The 18,764-nt window shown below is 48.7% G+C and overlaps 2 protein-coding genes across 5 annotated transcripts in view; one reads left to right on the forward strand and one right to left on the reverse strand.

Annotated features, from left to right (window-relative positions):
• The window catches only part of Kcnd3 (potassium voltage-gated channel subfamily D member 3), a 222,187-nt gene that overhangs the window by 130,623 nt on the left and 72,800 nt on the right, over positions 1-18,764 (forward strand). The window lies entirely within an intron of this gene.
• Positions 15,378-15,830, reverse strand: LOC130889461 (60S ribosomal protein L31-like). The gene has a single exon (XM_057793212.1). The coding sequence runs from the start codon at positions 15,783-15,785 to the stop codon at positions 15,408-15,410; it is 378 nt and encodes a 125-aa protein (XP_057649195.1). The 5' UTR covers positions 15,786-15,830; the 3' UTR covers positions 15,378-15,407.

Consider the following 18,764-nt stretch of genomic DNA (forward strand, 5'->3'; position numbering starts at 1 on the left):
ATCATGGCATTGTTCATCATAGAACATAGCATCATTCATCACAGAACACAGCATAGTTCCATCATAAGCATAGCATCATCCCATTCTAGAACATAGCATTGTTCCATCATAGAGCATAGCATCATCCCATCCTAGAACACATCATAGAACATAGCATCATTCCATTATAAAGCATAGCATAATTCCAGCATAAAACATAGCATCATTCATCATAGAGTACAATATCATTCCATCATAGAACATAGCATCATTCCATCACAGAGCATAGCACCATTCCATCACAGAGCATAGCACTATTGCATAACATAACATAGCATTATTCCATCATATAACATAGCATCATTCCATAATTCATAATTCATAACACCATTATTCCACCATAGAGCATAGCATCCTTCCATCATAGAACATAGCATTGTTCCTTCATAGAGCATAGCATCATTCTACCGTAGGGCATAGCATTGTTCCATCAGAACCTTGGAGTCTTTCTAAAGGCAATGGGAAACAAGCACTTTTAAGTAGACACAGATATGAATAAATCAGCTGTCTGAAAGGCCATTTTTAATGCTGTGTGTTGAAAGGACAGGAGCCATAAGGAAAAAGAGAGACCAGTGAGGGGCTGTTGCTCTGGTTGTCACAGAATGTGATGCCATTAAGATAACCTCTGAAGGAAGTTAGAGGAGGCAGTACAAAGTGCTGGAGTAGAGTGTTCTCATGAGAACAAGCTGTAAGGCTTGAGGGGTTTCCTGTGACTCTGGGATTTTCAGTGTCAAGTCAACAGCCTTATCCACCAGCCATAGAAGACAGTGCATAGGACCCATAGTACTTTCAGAGCCCATGAAAATGCTTTAATATCACAAGAAAATGTGGCAAGGAAATGAATGCCTATATGCATAGCAGTTACCTAAATTGTTCTAGTATTAATAAAAACTTGGTAGTAAGAAATCAAGATCAAAACCTGATAAAAATCCAAGGAACAGCAGAGGGCCAGTCACCTGACCCTACTCTCCATGTTTTTCTTATCCAAAATAACTTGGAAATCTACCCCCTCCAGTCCCTCAGTCTCTCTGTCCCTCTCATCAAACTTCCTCAGTCCTCTAACATCTAAATGGCTAATCTTAATCAGCCAGTCAGTCACTTTGTCTTTAACTCAAGGTGGCTTTATTGGCACAAGAGGACTAGCAATGCAAGCAGTTCTTCCACAACATATATGGAATTTTTGTTGCTGTGTGACTTTTTGGGTTTGTGTTTGGTTTGATTTTGTCTTGCCTTAAATTCCTGAATTAAAGCAATCTTCTTACTTTGGCTTCCTGAAAAGCTTCTGGGGCTATAGGCATATACCAGTGTTAGTCATGAAAAAAGCATATTGAACTAGCAAAGATTATTCTTGTCTTTATACAAATGCCCCTTGGGAAATGATGAGGTGACCTAGGAGACTGGCAGGAGAGACTTTGAGTGTAGCTCTTCTATAGAACACATGCTTATCAGTCCTCAGCATCCAACATGAAGGAAAAGGAAGAGAGAGGGGAGGATTGGTGGATGAATGGAATCAACAGGTGTTCCAGTGGTAGGACTGATAGACCGTAGGGCTGCTTCACAATAAACCTTGGAATAAGAAGGATGGAGGGAGGAGGAGTATGTGTAACCGCTCATTCACTTGGTCAGCCGTGTGTGTGAAGATTCCTTTTAGTGGGATGCAGAACATTGTCATCCATAGCCTTGGACATGTCATGTCTCCCTGTCAAGCCTCCCTTTCCTCATCTCCAGAATGGGGCCTTTTAAAACTCTCAGAGGATTATTCTTACAATCAAAAGAAGTTTTCTTCATGACCAAAGTAGAAGAACCTTGCTCATAATGCTCATCAGCATGAGTTGAACCTTGCCAACAGACGTTGCCCAGTGTCATTCATTCACACTTAGCCTCTTGCTGTGGGAGCCCATCCCCTATGGAACTCGTGTGCTAAGGGAAGATTCACCATTCAGGAATGAAAATTGTGTGACACCAGAGTTCCCGTGTGCCCAGCACAAGTCATACAAAAAGGCAGAGGTTTGCAGAGGGACTCTTCAGAGATATGGTCAGCCTAGGAAGGTAGCCAGGGTGGCTTTCCAGAGAAGAAGGTATGCCGATGAATATTCTGTTACTCTGAGTACAGTGGCAAGAAGACAGCTGGTGCTCTCTGGAGTCCCAAGCAAGCTGCTCTCCGAGACAACAGTTCCCACATTGCTCCCAGAGACTTGCCAGTATCTCTCCTGCCCCAACGCCAGTGACGAAGCATTTGTTTTTCTTCTGCTGTACTGCTGTCGAAGGAGCTCCTGGAGCTTGTCCCAAAGATATCCTCTCTGTCTGTTCATACGACTCCTGTCCTGTCCCCCCTCTAAGTCAGTAAACTAGAACCCGTGTGTCCAGTGAGCAGGTGCAGAATTGTCAAGTTTCCATCCATCCTTGACTGCCCACGGCAAACCTATGCCCAGGGCTGTACCCACAGACTGCCTCCCCCTCTACCTTAGGGATCGTAGAGCCTGGAGCATCTGTAGAATGGGTTGGCAGTTGTAGACACCATTAAAGTCATGTGTAACTTCCCAAAAAAAAAAAAACATGTGAGAAGTGGTTTGTAAACTGTTAAGACTTTATACAGATGTTCATTCGCCATTTGAAATGAGTCAAGAAGGTGCCAGTACTCACTCAGGAGCAAAGCAGAAAGAGAGGATGAAAGGAGGACCGGCGGCCACAAAGCACCTCCAGGAACTGTGGACTGTACAGAAAGACAGTGTGTCACCGCTCATGAATAAGCATGAGCCGTCCTTGACTCCTGACAGCCTTGATTGTTCTCCGGTTAACAAGGTAGCTAGCAGCTGCTGTTTTCCTCAGGCTGGAGGGGCCCTCCCCTCTCTTCCTGCCCTTCTCAGCTGCCTGCCCAGGGTGCAGGGCACGGAATACTGCAGAGTGGGCCACTAGGCAGCCCCTAGCTCCTTCTTCTTCCTTTGGCATCCAGCAGTGCAGTCGCTTGAGGCACGGAGCCAGCGCAGGAAGCTGAGACTGGCTGAGTGCTGGGGAGCTTTGCGATTGGCAGGTGGGACTGGCAGCCTGCTTCCTGGAGCAGACCCCAGGCTGGGCAGAGGCTTCGTATTCATCATGGGGAGGAGAAGAGTGACTGAGAGGAGACAACAGGCAGCAATCCTGGGATTGGAAGGGATGCCAAGATCACCAGGAGACCTCCAGCTGCCGCTGAGATTCGGGTTTTACTACAGCTGTGACAGGCTCTGCATCGTGATGGGGATTTGCATGCTTATTGTCTTGCGGGTTCAACACAGCAGTCCTGTGCCATCATAGCTATCAGTGTCAACACTGCCACCAGCCCAAGAGCTGAACGACTTGACCAGGTTCATGAGAGGTGAACGTCTGAGGCTTCGCAGAGAACCTGTGTGCTCCTTGGACTGGAACGTCAGGCTGCTGTCCACACCCCAGTCAGTGCCCCCACAGTGTCTTCACCCTCTTATTTCTTACCACACGGCAGGTACAGACTAGGGACGTGACTTCCATGTTGTGCATCACAGAAGACCTTCCAGACAGGGTTCACAGTGGTCCCCGGCCAGCTCCACATCATCCCTCTCCACCTGGCTTCTGGTGGAGTCTGGCCTATGAGCAAACCCAATCAAGCGTGTGGAGAGAGACCAGGCATGGTGGCACACACCTTTCATCCCCTAGCACTCAGGAGGCAGAGGCAGGCAGGTATCTGTGAGTTTGAAGCCAACCTGATCTACATAGTGAGTTCCAGGAGACCTAAAACTACATAGACTGTGTCTCCAAAAAAAATTAAAAATAGAATTTAGAGGAAAGAAGGAAATTGGATGAGGCAGGAGGGTTCCCTCAGTTGCCTCCTCATGGTTACCTTAGCTAACAAGGCTCTTGCCAGCCTCTGAAGATCATGGCTGCTCTAGAGGGTGCTTTCCACCCGATTCTATTTCCCTCCACTCAACATTTAGCCTACAGTTGTAACAGCTGCTCTTTCAGCCCCTCTTTTCCTGAGGATTTCGCCCACAACTCTGCACACAGGATCTAGAGAGGCCTCTCCTTAACCTTGATCAAGCTGCCTCAGTCTGGGGTGATGGGCATAGAATGCAGAGCTATGGAAAGGGTCCAAGGTGAGAGAGTGTGTTCTCCTAGACTCATATGAAGAGAATGTCACCAACTTCAATTCATTCCCTAAGACCATCCCCTTCCCATCATTCAAGTCCCAGAAGCTCCTTGAAAATCCAATGCCTAGTTCCAGCTCTATGCCTTCCCATCCCAGCCTGGGATGTGGTCATTAGCATCACACACACACTCGGTTGAGGAGGACCATTGAGATGTAACCAAGGTGTGAAAAGTAATTATAGAAGGGATATTAGCAATTAGCATCACCCTTGGATTTCACTTGCTGGAACATGCCTTCTTGTCCATAGAGCCTGGAGTTTGTGGCTGAGGTTAGTATTTAGATAGCAGTGGCCATGCAGGGACACTGCAGGATCAAGAGTAGCCTAGGCCTTGGCATCAGGGGTCTGGGGAGGCCACATTCTAAACTGAGGCCCTCTGTAGGACATAAGCCAACCTTGGTGTAGAAACCTCACAGCCTCGTATTTCAACACAACTGTCCTTTTGCCACACTCGAGGAACCTTCGAACAATAATCAATTCAGCAGGTATCTAGTGCGCATCTATCTAATGCCTGGAGTTCTAATAGTGAGCAGAATATAAATGAGTCACTTGTCTCACAACCATCATATCTGAAGAAGTACCAAACGTCAGACTCCTTGGATACAATCCCTGTAACCCTCAGAAGGAGGAAGAGGAGGAGGAAGAGGGAGGAAGAGGAGGAGAAGTGGTGATAATGATTTTCCTGATAAGAAGTCTAGGTTTGTTCAAGTTAACCATCCCGTCATTCATTCGCAAATATTTGGGGGGTGGGGGGCATTGTCAGGCACTGTCCTTCATGCTAGATCAGCAGTGAACAAAACAAATAGCCCTACCCCTTCCTGGAATGGAGCTTAACGTGGATGGGAAACATAAACGGTAAAACGAATAGCAAACGAGGAGATGGCATGTTAGTTAGCTTTTCATTACTGCGATACATACCCAAGAGAAAGTTTAAAAGAGGAACGAGTAGGCAGAGCCTCCTGATGGAGCTAGCGACCCCTCCCCCACCTCTAACAGTCCCACCACGTCGAATCCATCAGTAGGTTAACTCATGGGTGGTGTTGGAGCCCTCCTCTTTTAATGATCTCTGAAAACACCCTCACAGACACACCAGAAGTGTGTTTTACTAATCTGGGCGTTTCGCGATTCAATCAAGGTTAACTATCACAGGTGGTAAGTGTGGGAGACATAGAAGGCAGTTCTGTGCAGTGCCGGGATTGGGATGTCAAGACACACCCTTAGCGAGGTGGCGTTGGTGAAAAGATGAGAATCAAGGAGGGTGGGACCAGAGGCGCGAGGCAAGCTTCAAACCCCACCTGATTCTGGAGCTGGGTTCCCACTCGCCACATGTTGCTGCCTCCAGACCTCAACCGAGGGTCTGAACCTGCCTGTTCCATTCAAATATGAGAGTTCACTTAATCCCCGTGTCGGAACAGCCCTGAAGGCAGGTTTTTTTTTTTATCATGATTTCCCAGAGAGGGAAGATGAAATGGCTTGCCCAGAGTGCTAATCCTGGAAATGCAAGCCTGAGGTTTGCCACCCAAGGCGGCAAAGCATGAAGGAAAGACACTGGGCTGCCTGTTTGGCAGCCTGGCACAACTTCCTGACCCTTGATTTCCCCATCTGAAAAACACATTTAATATTTTCGTCTACCTCCTAGCATTGCTGAATTACTGCGGATTTGTAGGTACTGCCTAATAGCATACCAGGCTCCCTGCATTTAGGCCTTTTAAATTTGTTAACTTTTATTTATTTATTTTGAGTTTGTGTATTCTAGGCTGTCCACAAACTGGTTATGTAGCTAAGGATGACCTTGAGTTTATGACTCTCTTGCCTCCACTCCCCCCAGTGCTTAGGTCACAGACCTACAGGCATGTGCCACCACATCCTGGTTATACACGACTATGGATGGCCCCAGTCTGAGGTTTTGTACACACTAAGCAAGCACTCTCCACCGGAGCTACATCCTCAACCCTTGGCTGGCCATTACTGTCCTAAAAGCAATGCTTTACTTTTCAAATGACCCTGGAAGATCCGGTGCGGGAGTAGACAGAAGATGCCCTGGGGGAACAGAGGCCTGGAAATGGAGGACTCGCCCCTCAGCACGAAGCTGGCAAGGCAGGCAGGTTTACCTGCGGGACAATGGGATGTGTGAGTGCTTCTTAAACCAAGGGGTGAGACTTCCTGATTGTAATTACCCTGAGTTGAGGTTATGACTTCAGCAATTTTATTCTTCTTTTGGAAGTACTGGCTCATTTTTTATGCATGCACAGGGCCTAATTGCATCCAGAGAATGCTCCCTGCCTGTTGGTCTGGAGGTGCGCTGCCATATGCTTGATGTGCGCACGACTAACCCACTGCAGCTGCGCTCCCCTCTGGCTGGATTATGGATTCCATTTCAGTACGGCTCTCAGGCACGAGTTCCACAATTTATACTTATTAACACGATCGCCTTTTAAACAGGGTGCTGAGGGCAGAGTTCAGCACTGTGCAGGCAGCCTTCTGGGCCAGGCACGTGCAGACAGCACCCTCGGCCAAGTTTGTGTAGCTCAGGCTCTGGCCAGAAAAGATGCCCATCCTGCTAGATAGGTCTCTAAGCTCACCCCACAGAGAACTCTGGGCTTCCTTGAAGATAGTGGGGATCTTTTCCCTGTCTCCATCCATCCGTTGTTCCTGAACTTCCTAGGCGGTGCAGCCCTGACTGAATCGTGGCCTCACAAACCTTCCTTCAAATCCTGACAGCCACTGACCATTCGGGTCCTCTCGCCAGAAACCGCTGCCTTCCAGCGCCTGCAATGGGGACTGAGACACAGTGGGCATCTGATTAATATCGAGCAAGGGATGCTTAGGAATCCATCAGTCTTCCGAAGTAGGCACCTGCACCTGTGACCCACATATTCCATGACCTCCACAAATAGTCACTTGCCCGCACAGTGGCAGCTGCAGAGATTGATGGGTCAAGTGCTCCTTGAGCTTAATAACAGGAGCAAGCAGAAGCCAGCAGGAGCCAACCCCAGAGCCAGGCATCTTTGCCAGCTTTCCCCGCACTCTGCTTTTCTCAGCGAGGGGGAGCAGTGACTCCGGCATGGCTCTTGGGAGAACCCAGAGCCCCAACACTCCCATTCCAAGGTCCCCATCCACCTGCGAGTCACTCCTGGCCTCAGAATCACACCCCTCTTGGTAGCCGTCCGTTCCACGTGCAGGCCCTGAGCACCTGCGTCCTGCCAGATATTCTGCTAGGTTCGGGATATGAAGAAGAAGGAGACTCATGCTTGGTCCCCTGGGAGCTTATGTCTAGTGTGAGAGACAGAGCTGTAGACAATTGGCTGTGGTTCAGTGGAATAAACACCCTAATGCCTCATGTTTACAAAGGCTTGAGCACAGAGGAGGGAGGGACCAAATCCACCAGGGGGAATCACTGAGATCTTCACTGAGTTCCAGTGACTAGGAGGAGACTGGGAGCAATGACACCTCTAACCCCCACAGGTGCATTAGACTGAACCAATCTGAGAAGACGCATAGGCTTAGCCACAGAGAACCTGCAAGCTAGGCAGAAGATTCCCTGTGTGCCTGTTTGTTCAATAAACAACTACTGAACACTTACTGAACAACAGGTGCTGTGCTAGACTCAGGAGATACAAAGATGATCAGACACATCGCTACCCTGTGTGAGTGAGGAATCAAACAAAGGTAACCCATTATGAGCCAGAAGATGTCCATCTTCGTGGGAAAAGCCTTTGCACAATACAAAGAGAAAGGAATTATTACAGGGATGGAGAGCTAAGAGCTCGGGGCAAACAACTGAGGGGTCACTATGGCCAGGATGGGTTTTAAAGCATGATCAGGAGTTTCCAGATAAAGGGGTGGGGTAAGGTAGGAGCCATAAGCTTAGTGGGAGTGATTAGGTGGACGTTTATAATTGAGTAATACAGGAACCCAATGGCGATATAAATGAGAGACATGTGAGATATCCCAGTGTTGGATATGAACCCCCTAAGCTCTGAATCACCACTATGAAGAATGAACCCTACAGAAGGTTTCTCTGTGTATGAGACACACACCCGACTGAGTCTGAGCCACTGGCCTGGGCCTTATGCCAAGGTGCATGGGCCATTTGGACTAGGAGCCAGACCTCAGCAATACCATCACTCTTCCAAGCCCTGGACCACTTCCAGCGCTTCAACAAACAGGAAAAAAACCCACCTGATCCACTGTGTTCTCCCCAGCGGCCCCAGACTCTGACTCACCCTTGTCAACATACTGTAAAAGTCCTCTTAGCACACCTCTCTTGGAGTCTTCCATTGTATCCAAGCTGCAACCAGGCAACCAGACTCCGTATCCTGAGCTCCCGGGAGAGATTGTGGTGAAGCCTAGCTGAGTGGAGGGCAGAGCAGAAATGATCCTCCACGCCTTAGCCGTTTATAAGGGAAGGAAGGTTAGCTAGCTTTGGGCACGCTCCAAAGGGAGAGGAGGCCTGTGGATTAGCTGTGAGAGTCCCCAGATGGAGTCACAGCCTCCAGGCATTCCTAAGGGAGCAGAAGCTCTCAGGAGATGTGTGCCCAAGCATGCTGGAACAAGGGGTGGGGAATTGGGTGCTGTCTGCCAGGTTATTTAGTCACTAATGACGTTGCTATTCTTAGGTACTCAGGCAATTTGGGCTTCTCTAATCAGGGAGCAGAGAGCAGGCCAACTGAGGGAGCCAGAAGATTTGAAATTCTCTTCAGGCCCTGCCAGAAGTAGACCAAGAGGATAGCATTGATGAGCAGGGGTTGGTTGGATAAGAGTCCAACATCCTTTGTGCCTACACAGAAGAGGGCAGGAGTTGCAGGGGCTAAGATGCAGCAGGAAGGAATGCAATGATGTGTCTGCTAGGTTTGGGGCTCTCCAGCTGGTTCCACTGAAAAGAAAATAGATTATCCTTTGCCTTAAGAGGGAATTGCATGGAAGACATGAAGGGCCCAAGTCAAGGACACTATAGCTCAAATCAGGAGTCCTGTCATAAGAAAACCGGAGCACAAGGTGGGGACTTAGGTCCCTAAAGAAGGGACAGAAGGACAGAGAAGTGTAGTCACAGAGGAAACTAAGCAAGGAACCAAGTTGTAAGGAGAAAGCAGGAAATGGCATCTGAGTGTCAGTTAGGAAAGGTCCAAGATGGTTATGGCCTTTGTCATTTGGGCTGGATTTAGAGTCACCTAGGAGACACACCTCTGGGCACCGTCACTGAGGAGAGAAGATGTGCTCTCTATGCTCTCGCTGCCATGCCTTCCCCCACAGTATGCCCTCTTACACCACAAGCCAGAACCCCCCTTCCCTTAACTTTCCTCTGCCAGGAAAGTTTCCTTTGTCACAGCAGTGAGAAAGGTAATCAGAGGTACTATCCTGCCTCCACAGGTAGCCATGCAGCTACCTGCCACCTCTTTTCTGGACCATGCACAGTAGTACACAACAGCCTGGAGGCTGTGCTCCAAGGAACTTGACTTTAGACCTGGGAATGCCCAGGTGAGAAGGAAGCTGGAATATTCTCTTTCCTCACTCTTCCTCCCCAACTGCTGTGAACAATTAAACCCCGGACAGCCATTAGGTAGAGCTGAAGGACCTGTATTGATTAAGGATAATTATGTTTACTCTTTAGCAGTGTGAAGCGGGGCAGGAATTTCTTTTGATAATTTGCAGCTGTTTAGCCTCAGAAAAGGGGACCAATATTCCAGTCTTAGCTACATGCCCCCCCAACAGGAGCCCACATACATGTACACACTTGCCACACACACATGGTCCTTATCGCTCAGTTACCGTGAAAGCTCAGGTAAGGCCCCGGCACCCCAAACAGCTTCTACTCCAGAGGAGAACATGGAAATGTCGAAACGTTGTTGTGGCTACCATTATCTTAGGGGCACAAGATAAGCCCAAGTGGCCACAACACACACACACACACAAACACACACACTGACAAATATACTCTCATCCTTCTTTCTCCCTAGTAGATTGTTAAAACCTAAAATCTAGGAGGAGTGTTTTTTTCTGTTGCTGTCCTACAAACCCCAGTCCTGTGGGAAAGGCCCTGAAGCCCTCCACCCTAGTGTAGACAATCCTCCCAGACAGCTCTACCTCCTGACAACTCTCTCCTGATGTTCTGTTTGGGTCAGGCAGAAGCACCCTTTTCCAGTTGTCAGTCACAACCACCTTCCTCCACTCTAGGCAGGCTCTGGGCTCAGGCCAAGATGTAAAGTACCCTCAGTGTAGGAAGGGAGGCCAACTGGGCACACCCAGGCATCTTCAGGGCTAGAAAACTCACGCTCAGGCCTCCGCCTATCACGCAGGCAAGAAGCTTCCCTAGGATGCTGTTCCTCAGCTGTGAAATGAAGGTGATTAGAAAGCCCGCCTGACGGAACTGCTGTGGCCGATGGCACGTGTGTCACATGTAGAGAGTGCTCAGCCAGGCCTGGAATGGTGCAAGTGAGTGCTCAGAATGAATGCTAGTGACTGCAGCAAGTGGTGACTGCACCCCTGGAGATACTGTGCAGACTGGCTTACGCTGTCCTCTAAGGGACCGTGCGAGCAAAAGCAGGCAAGAAGATGCTACCTAGTAAGCTGAGATCGAACCCCAGCAGTCTGGGACCAAGGTCCTTGTACTTGACACCATTGCCAGCTCCCAGCTCAGTACACTATGGATTAACATTGACCACCATTCTTTGTATCAGTACTGGCAGCATTGGACACCATGGGTGACAGAGGGAATGTACCTTACATAACCCGGGGAACGCTCTGAAGAGAGAATAAATAGGTTAGTTCCGGGTGTGGGAACTGTGTAGTCAGGAGCCCAGGGGTGAAAGACCACAGCATGTTGGGAAGACAGTGAATATTTCAAATAAGAGCATGGTAGGTAGACTGGCTCTACCCTAGCCTGCCTGGGACTGTTCTGGTTTATTATTTCTTGGCCCAACTTCATTATAAATTGTCCCCTATTCGCTCCCAGATGGTCCCAGTTAGAACGATAAATTATATGGTCACTATAATTTTATATACCTGTAGGAGGGGGGAAGAACAGAGAACATGTTTTTACAAAATGGGACTTATTACCACACCTAAAGACTGACTTTATACCAAAGGAGATGGGGACCCAGTGAGGATGTCTAAAGAAGGTTCAGCCTTGGCATCCATCATCAGTTGATGGCAGTGGCTGGCGTCAAGGGGAAGAAGCACTGGGGAGCTGCAACCCTTACATTGTAGGTGGAGCAGAAGAACACATCATGGTTTTTGGAAGGCAGGGGAACCAAGAGAGAATTACTTCCTAAGAGTTATGAAACAATTGAATTTCAGCCTGGGAGGCGGGGGGTCAACAGTGTCCGATGCTGCAGGGAGCCGCAGCTGCATTGCTCTTCAAAAACCGAAGAGCCCCTGCTGGATTTCACAGCAGAGGCTCTCCTCAGCCTGAATGGACACATTTCATTCACGTAGACGCTGTGCTGAGCACAGCGAAGCAGGAAACCACTGTTTTCTCTGGAACGTGAGAGGAAAGATCTTCTGCTTGAAATGAATATGTGGAAATGAGGAGGGCTGAGGAGAAGGGTCCCCTCCTGAAAATCTGTGTGAGAATAATGACTGTTTCAGTCAGAAGACAGTAGACAGCCAGGAGCTCTGCTGTTAGACCAGCCCCCCTGGGTACTAGATACCAGCAAGGCTCAGAACGGAGTTAGATGAAATGTGACTTGCAGTGGTTGAGAAGTTGATAAAGATGGAGACCAAGGCCGGGCGATGGTGGCGCACGCCTTTAATCCCAGCACTCGGGAGGCAGAGGCAGGCGGATCTCTGTGAGTTCGAGACCAGCCTGGTCTACAGAGCTAGTTCCAGGACAGGCTCCAAAGCCACAGAGAAACCCTGTCTCGAAAAACCAAAAAAAAAAAAAAAAGATGGAGACCAAAAGTAAGAGGGAAGAGGTGTGGGCCAAGCATCCAAGAAGCTTGATTTTCCTTCTTGTTTGACACAAAAAGATAATTCTGGAGCAGCCCTGGCTATAGAGGAGAGGGACCGCCTCTTTGAAAGTGAGCTTCCATTTTTGCAAGGTGTACCAGACACAATGCCTCGAAGGTCTGTGTCTGTGTCCCACTTGTCCTTCTGTCGCTTCCTCACCCACCCACTCGTGTGCCTGACCTATGAACTGTAATTGGCTGAGTGGTGGAGAGAGAGCGAGCGAGTGAATGAGGCTGTCGCTCATACCTAAGAGGCACCTCCTCCCTGTGAGCCAGTGCTTCCTGCATGGCGTGGAGCCCTTCTCATCCCTCTGGTGTGCTCACCTCAATGCTGCTGTGTGCGCCTCTGCTCTTCTCAGAAGACACAGGAGGGATGAAAGACAAACAGGCGTAAAAGCCATGTTTGCTATGACTCCTTAAATGTACCAAAATTTCAGGGAACGTGAAGCCTGCTCCCAACAGAGCTGCACTTCCAGAACCTATCTGTGCCAGCCTGGAATGGTTTAGACATTGTTTAGAAACACTTGGGTTCCCAGAACAGTGACCCTGCACCCCAGTCTTGTCAGTGTTCTGTTGCTGTGAAGAGACACCATGGCCATAGCAACACTTATCAAGGAATGCATTTCACTGGGGCTTGCTTATAGTTTTAGAGGCATAGTCTATCATCAGCATGGTGTGTGTGGGGGGGGGGGGGCATGACGGCTTTCAGGCAGCCATGGTGCTGGAGGAGCTGAGAGTTCTGCATGTGGATCCTCAGGCAGCAGGAAGAGAGAGACACTGGGCTTGGCTTTAGCAGCTGCAACCCCAAAGGCCGCCTCCAGTGAAACACTTCCTCCAACAAGACCACACCTACTCTACTCCAACAAAACCATAGTTCATAATCCCTGTCAAGTAGCAACACTTCAGAATGGCCAAGCATCCAAATGTATGAGCCTACAGGAGCCATTTCTATTCAGACCACCACACTTGGGGTTCCAGGATGGTACCCCCACCCCAATCCTTTCCCCATTCACAGAAGTCTTTACCTGAGAGTTTGCTTCCTGTCACCTATAGTCATCCTTGATCTGAATGTATTAATTCGAAAATTCCAGAAATAGATAGTTCATAAGTTTAAATTGTGAATTGCACTTTAAAATTTGAGAAGCGTGTTGGTATTTCCTTCTATGCCAATCCATCCCACTCAGGACCCGAATTGTTTCTTTGTTCGGTAATCCTACCTGGTGTGCATTCTTTACCACCTTGATCGCTGAGTAGGTGTCTCCATTACCAGAGGAACTTCTGTAGTGGCGTCTCCATCATCAGAGGAACGGCTGTAGGGTGGCAGTCTTGAGTTCAAGTACTTTAATTGATAATGATCCCCAAACCCAAGAACAGTGGTACAAAGGAGACACCAGGGCATAAAGTAGGGACGGACAGATGAATTCTGGTGCTGCATGTAACACTGGGGCATATAGGAAAAACACACGATGTGTAGAAGGCTGGCATTGTCTACAGATACAGGCACTCACCAAGGGATTGCTTCACGAGGACAAGGTTACCTCTAAAATGGCATAGCAAAGGGTCTCCAGAGAAGCAGTGACACCACAGGAAGGAGAGCCGTGAAGCCCTAATTTTAGAGGCTTAGACTATGAATATACACATATACATATGTGTGTATGCGTGTATATTCATATGTGCGCATCTCTGTGTGGATGCCAGAGGTCCATGTTAGGTATTTCCTCCCTCTCTCTCTACCTTATTTTTACAGACAGTCTCTCACTGCAACCATAGCTCACCAGTCTGGTTAGCCTGACTAGCAAGCTTGCCGTCTACCTTCCTGCACTCCCCAGCTCCATTCCCAGGCTTCCGTGCTGGGGAGTGCAGGAAGACCCATGCTGCTGGGCCTGGCTATTGTATGGGTACTGGGTGTCTGAAGTCAGGTCACAGCAACCACCTTGCCAGCTGAGCCTTCTCCTCATGCCAGTTCTAGTTTATCATCATCATCATTATCATAATTGGTATTATTATTGTTATTAGTACTGCTGCTGCTAGTGGTGGGGGTCCGTGTGTGTGTGTGTGTGTGTGTGTGTGTGTGTGTGTGTGTGTGTGTCAGAGGATGCTTTCAGGAGTTAGTTTGATCCTCCCACCGTGTGAGTTCCTGGGTTGGAACTAAGGTCTTGGTGACAAGTGTCTTTACCTTGTTAACCATCTCCCCACCTTGGTTCTAATTTCTTGATGAAGCTCATCATGTCCTTCTCACAGGTTCTTCCTTACTTCCAAGTCTAGCACCATTGGCTTCATCATCTAACACTGAAACACAGGGCAGAGGGGGCCCTTCTGGCTCCCATTACCAAACAAAACAGGACTCAGAAGGAGGACCATAGCTTGTGTGTTCCCAGAGGCCATCCAGGTTTCCACAAGGGAGCAGAAACAGACAGGCTTTATTTTTAGATTCCCTGTGGGCCCCTGAGCCGTGCCCCACTTTCTGAAACAGAGCTCAGGGCCCAAGCCATCTGGCTCTACTGCCAGAATTGGCCAGGCGAGTGTGGCCCTTGCCACGTCCACATTTCAGGTCCTGCAGTGGCACTCCTGCTGTCCTATGCTCAGGTCTTTAGCTGAATGGAGTTCCAAGGATCTTGCTTTGTACCCTAGGGCTTCTGACTCCACAGTCCCCTTTGAACCCCGCCCCACCCTGCACCATCTCTGAGCTCCAGTTGAGCTTTCCCACGTTTCTGAGATGGAATCTACAACTCAGAGAGTGAACAGCCATAAAAGCAAGAAAGAGGGTCCCAGCTGAACGCTAGACAGAGCATCAGTCTTTCATCTGCTTACAAAGAGGGCAACTCATGCCTTTGAGTATGAATAGAAATGAGCATGGTCTCATCTCTGTTCTCAAGATGCTGTGCACGCCATTGTCATCTGTTTCACAACTGATCTCAAGGGCTGCCATGAATCAATGACCAAACCAGAGGAGGTGGTGAGTGGGACCAAAGAGTTAAGACTTTTTTCTTCCCGAGTGGAAACTCCAAGCTGGCAGTTTCTCCCGTTTTTTTCCACTGCTCTTCCAGTGCCCCTTGGTTCATCCTATGCTTGCCACATGCACGAAACTGACCTGGGAGGGCATCTGCCCAACACACATCATTCTGCAGATGGAAGTGGGTACCAGTCACCTTGGCAGTGAGCTGCTGCATTTGCTGGCTGCTTCGTAGAACCCCATCTCTCCTGGGAATCATTTTCTGCTTTTTTTTTTTTTTTGGCAGTTCTCCAACTTTATTTGAGATTCAGTAGGTTAGTTCTCATCCACATTGACTGTCTGTAGATTTTTGAATGTGGTAACAGGCACGTAAGTTACCAATGTGTAGAGTTTGTTTGGTGAGTCCTCATCCTCATTACGTTTTCTGGACAAACGTACCCGGATACGATATGGAACATTCCTTATTCCTTTGGCCCAGATGGCTTTATTGAGCCTGGTATCAATCCGCACATCTGGAGTCCCCATCTCCTTCATGGCAAATTTCCGGATTTCTTTGAGTGCCCTAGGAGCACGCTTCTTGAAGCCCACGCCATGGATGCGCTTGTGAATGTTGATGGTGTATTCTCGGGTCACCACCTCGTTGATGGCAGAACGGCCCTTCTTCTTCTCGCCACCCTTCTTTGCGGGAGCCATTCTGCCGGGCCCAAGCTGGAAAGGACGGGCGTGAGGGATTGTGGGAAGGAAAGCCCTTTTCTGCTTTTCTTATTAGTAACCTAGACTTAGCCTGGACATGAAATCTTTTTATCCAATTCCTTCAGACCCAGATGGGTCTTTTGCAGCCTGAATACCATTAACTGGCTTTTTTTTCCCCTCACGACCTTTTTTGTACCTCCCTGTGAACAGTGGCATTTGGTTTTCCATTCTTAGACTCCAACATCTATTAAGAGTTATTCCTGTGACTATAGGGATACTAACATGGAGAAACTGGCTGAAAGGGTCGCCCAGACTGCTTGGAGAGTAGAGAAGCGAGGTCTATTTGGAGTGCAGTTCTAATCTGGCCTCCCCATGGGCACTTCTGCCAAGCCTCCTATGAGTCCCGTGGGCGCTGTGAATACCCAGCTTATCAGGATTAGCCCTGGCTCCAGAACACCTGGGATCTTCCTGGCCAGTGTTTGGGGCCCAGACTGCTGCCCATATGGCTTCTCAGATGCTGTGCTTCCCAGCTGCCCTCCCTCTCACCAGGATCTGTCTCTGTACTGCAAAGCACCAGGCATGCCTTGGCCTAAAGGCAAGGGCTGAGCATCAGCGACTCTTGGAAACAGTGTATATGGATGAAGAGTTCTCTCGGGGGCCTCCTGAACCTGTTTTTAGGGTACCTGGACAAAGTCTCCTACCACTCTGACTTTTTTAGGATATGCTTATAGATTCTCTTTTTTCCTTGCTGAGCTCTAATAAAGAAGATAATGAAATAAGACTTCAGAATGATACACTCAAACGGGGTCTGGGCCCTGGAGGGAGCAGGCAGGCCAGAGCAAGGCAAGGAGTGCATCACTGCAGTTGACACACACATGGAGGCAACTCTTGATTAGCTTGCCCAGAGCTGCGTGCACACTGATTCTACTGAAAAAGTTTTTTTTAAGATTAATTTTTATTTATGTGTGTGTCCGTGTGTGGGTGCCCTCGAGGCCAGAAGATAGCTTTGTATCCCCTGGAGCTTGAGTTCTAAGAGCTCATGAGCTACCCAGGGTAGGTGCTGAGAGGCAAATTTGGGTCCTCTGAGAGGACCGCAAGTGCTCTTAACTGCTGAGCCATCTCTCCAGCCTCCGGAAAGAAAGTTACTAGAAACTGTGCCTAGGAAGGTATGAGCAATAGAAGGTGGAGAGTTGGGAGAAGGTGTCTCCTCTGACATCTGACATTATGTCTTCCTACTCATAAACAAAAGGGAAAGCAAGAGAACTTGCAACTTTGTAGATTCTTTGTAGACTCTTCTGCCTGGGGGCAGAACTGATGCCCAGAGTGTAAAGTACATAAATCCCCAGTGCACAGGAAGAGACCTCCAGGAAGCAGCGAATGTGGTCTGGGAGCCGGGGAGCCTGGGAGTGGGTGGCCCACAGGAGAGGGCCTGAGGGAGGTGTGCTGTGCGCTGCTCGCCAGGCCAGACCTGGGAGCAACACCCAGCTGCAGAATGGCAGGAACAGAGAGCAGGGCTGGAGCCGGGGCCTGATTAGAAGCCCGCACACAGGAGTCTGCTAAAAGCAGAAGAACTAATGAATTTTTAACTTGGTCCACTAATAATCTTTTTCCTTGAGAGGTAGAACAGACAAATAGGGGAATCCAGGAGAACCAAGTCTAGACGTCAGTGAGAGTCACAAGAAGAATAACTTGTTAAGGGTGGGGCTCTCTGACTGAAGGAGCATGCACAGGGCCTGCACCAGTCTGCACCGGGTCCTCTGCATATATGTCATGGCTTCCCATTTAGTGTCGTTATGGGATTTCTAAGTGTGCAAATAAGTGGGTCTCTGATTCTTGGGCCTTCTCTTAGGCTCTTTTCCTTCTGTTTGCTTGTCATGTCCAACTCTGACGTGATAGGTTTTGTTCTACCTTATTATGCTATGTTTTATATTCTGTTATCTCTTAGAAACCTGTTCTTTTCTAATGAGACATAGAAAGGGAATGGATCTGGAGGGGAGGGGAACTGGGGAGGAGCTGGGAGGAGTAAAAGGAAGGAGATATGGCAATCAGGATGTATTAGTGAGAAAAGCGGGCGGGGGGAGAATGCTGTCTCTCCAAGAGCAAGGCTACTCTTGTTCACCCTGCCTGTAACTGCCCCTGGCCATTGTGGTTGCTGAATTATTTGCACAGTGAACACAAAGCATAGGGCGAGGGACACAGAGTAGGTGGTCATGTCATCCTGGCATGGCCACGAGCCAGGGCGGGTCACCCCCAAGTAGCTTCAGATATGAGCCAGAGCCCAAATGAAGGGAGAATCAAGAGGCGCAGTGCAGCAGGAAGTGATCCCATCCCATACCAGGAACCAGAGGGGGCAGAACTCTGGTGGATGAGAGGATAAAGAAAACCGGACTCGCTGTTCATAGCGGACAATGAGGACTACTGAGAACTCAAGAACAATGGCAATGGGTTTTTGATCCTACTGCAGAACTGGCTTTGTGGGAGCCTAGGCAGTTTGGATGCTCACCTTACTAGACCTGGATGGAGGTGGGTGGTCCTTGGACTTCCCACAGGGCAGGGAACCCTGATTGCTCTTAAGGCTGACGAGGAAGGGGGACTTGATCGAGGGAGGGGGAGGGAAATGGGAGGCGGTGGCAGGGAGGAGGCAGAAATCTTTAATAAATAAATAAATAAAAGAAATGAAATGTCTGTTGCACAGTCACAAACAGTCCATGTTGGAGAAAAAAGACTTCGGAAGAAATGCCATACGTTTTTCTATGGGGCAAGGAGAGTGGATAATAAAACGCTTTGAGAATCTAATAAAATCTATAGTTCCTTTCTTCCATAAATGCCACACATACCACACTTTACATCTGTACAGTGTTTTCTCTATAATGTAGAAAACATTGATGGACCTTGTGTTGAGATCTACTGCAGAGTTGAGATTGTAACTCAGTGGCAGACCGCTTACCGAGCATGCACGAGTACCTGGGTTTGAGCCTC

The sequence above is a fragment of the Chionomys nivalis genome, chromosome 18, assembly GCF_950005125.1.
Source record: "Chionomys nivalis chromosome 18, mChiNiv1.1, whole genome shotgun sequence".
NCBI classification, from domain to species: domain Eukaryota; kingdom Metazoa; phylum Chordata; class Mammalia; order Rodentia; family Cricetidae; genus Chionomys; species Chionomys nivalis.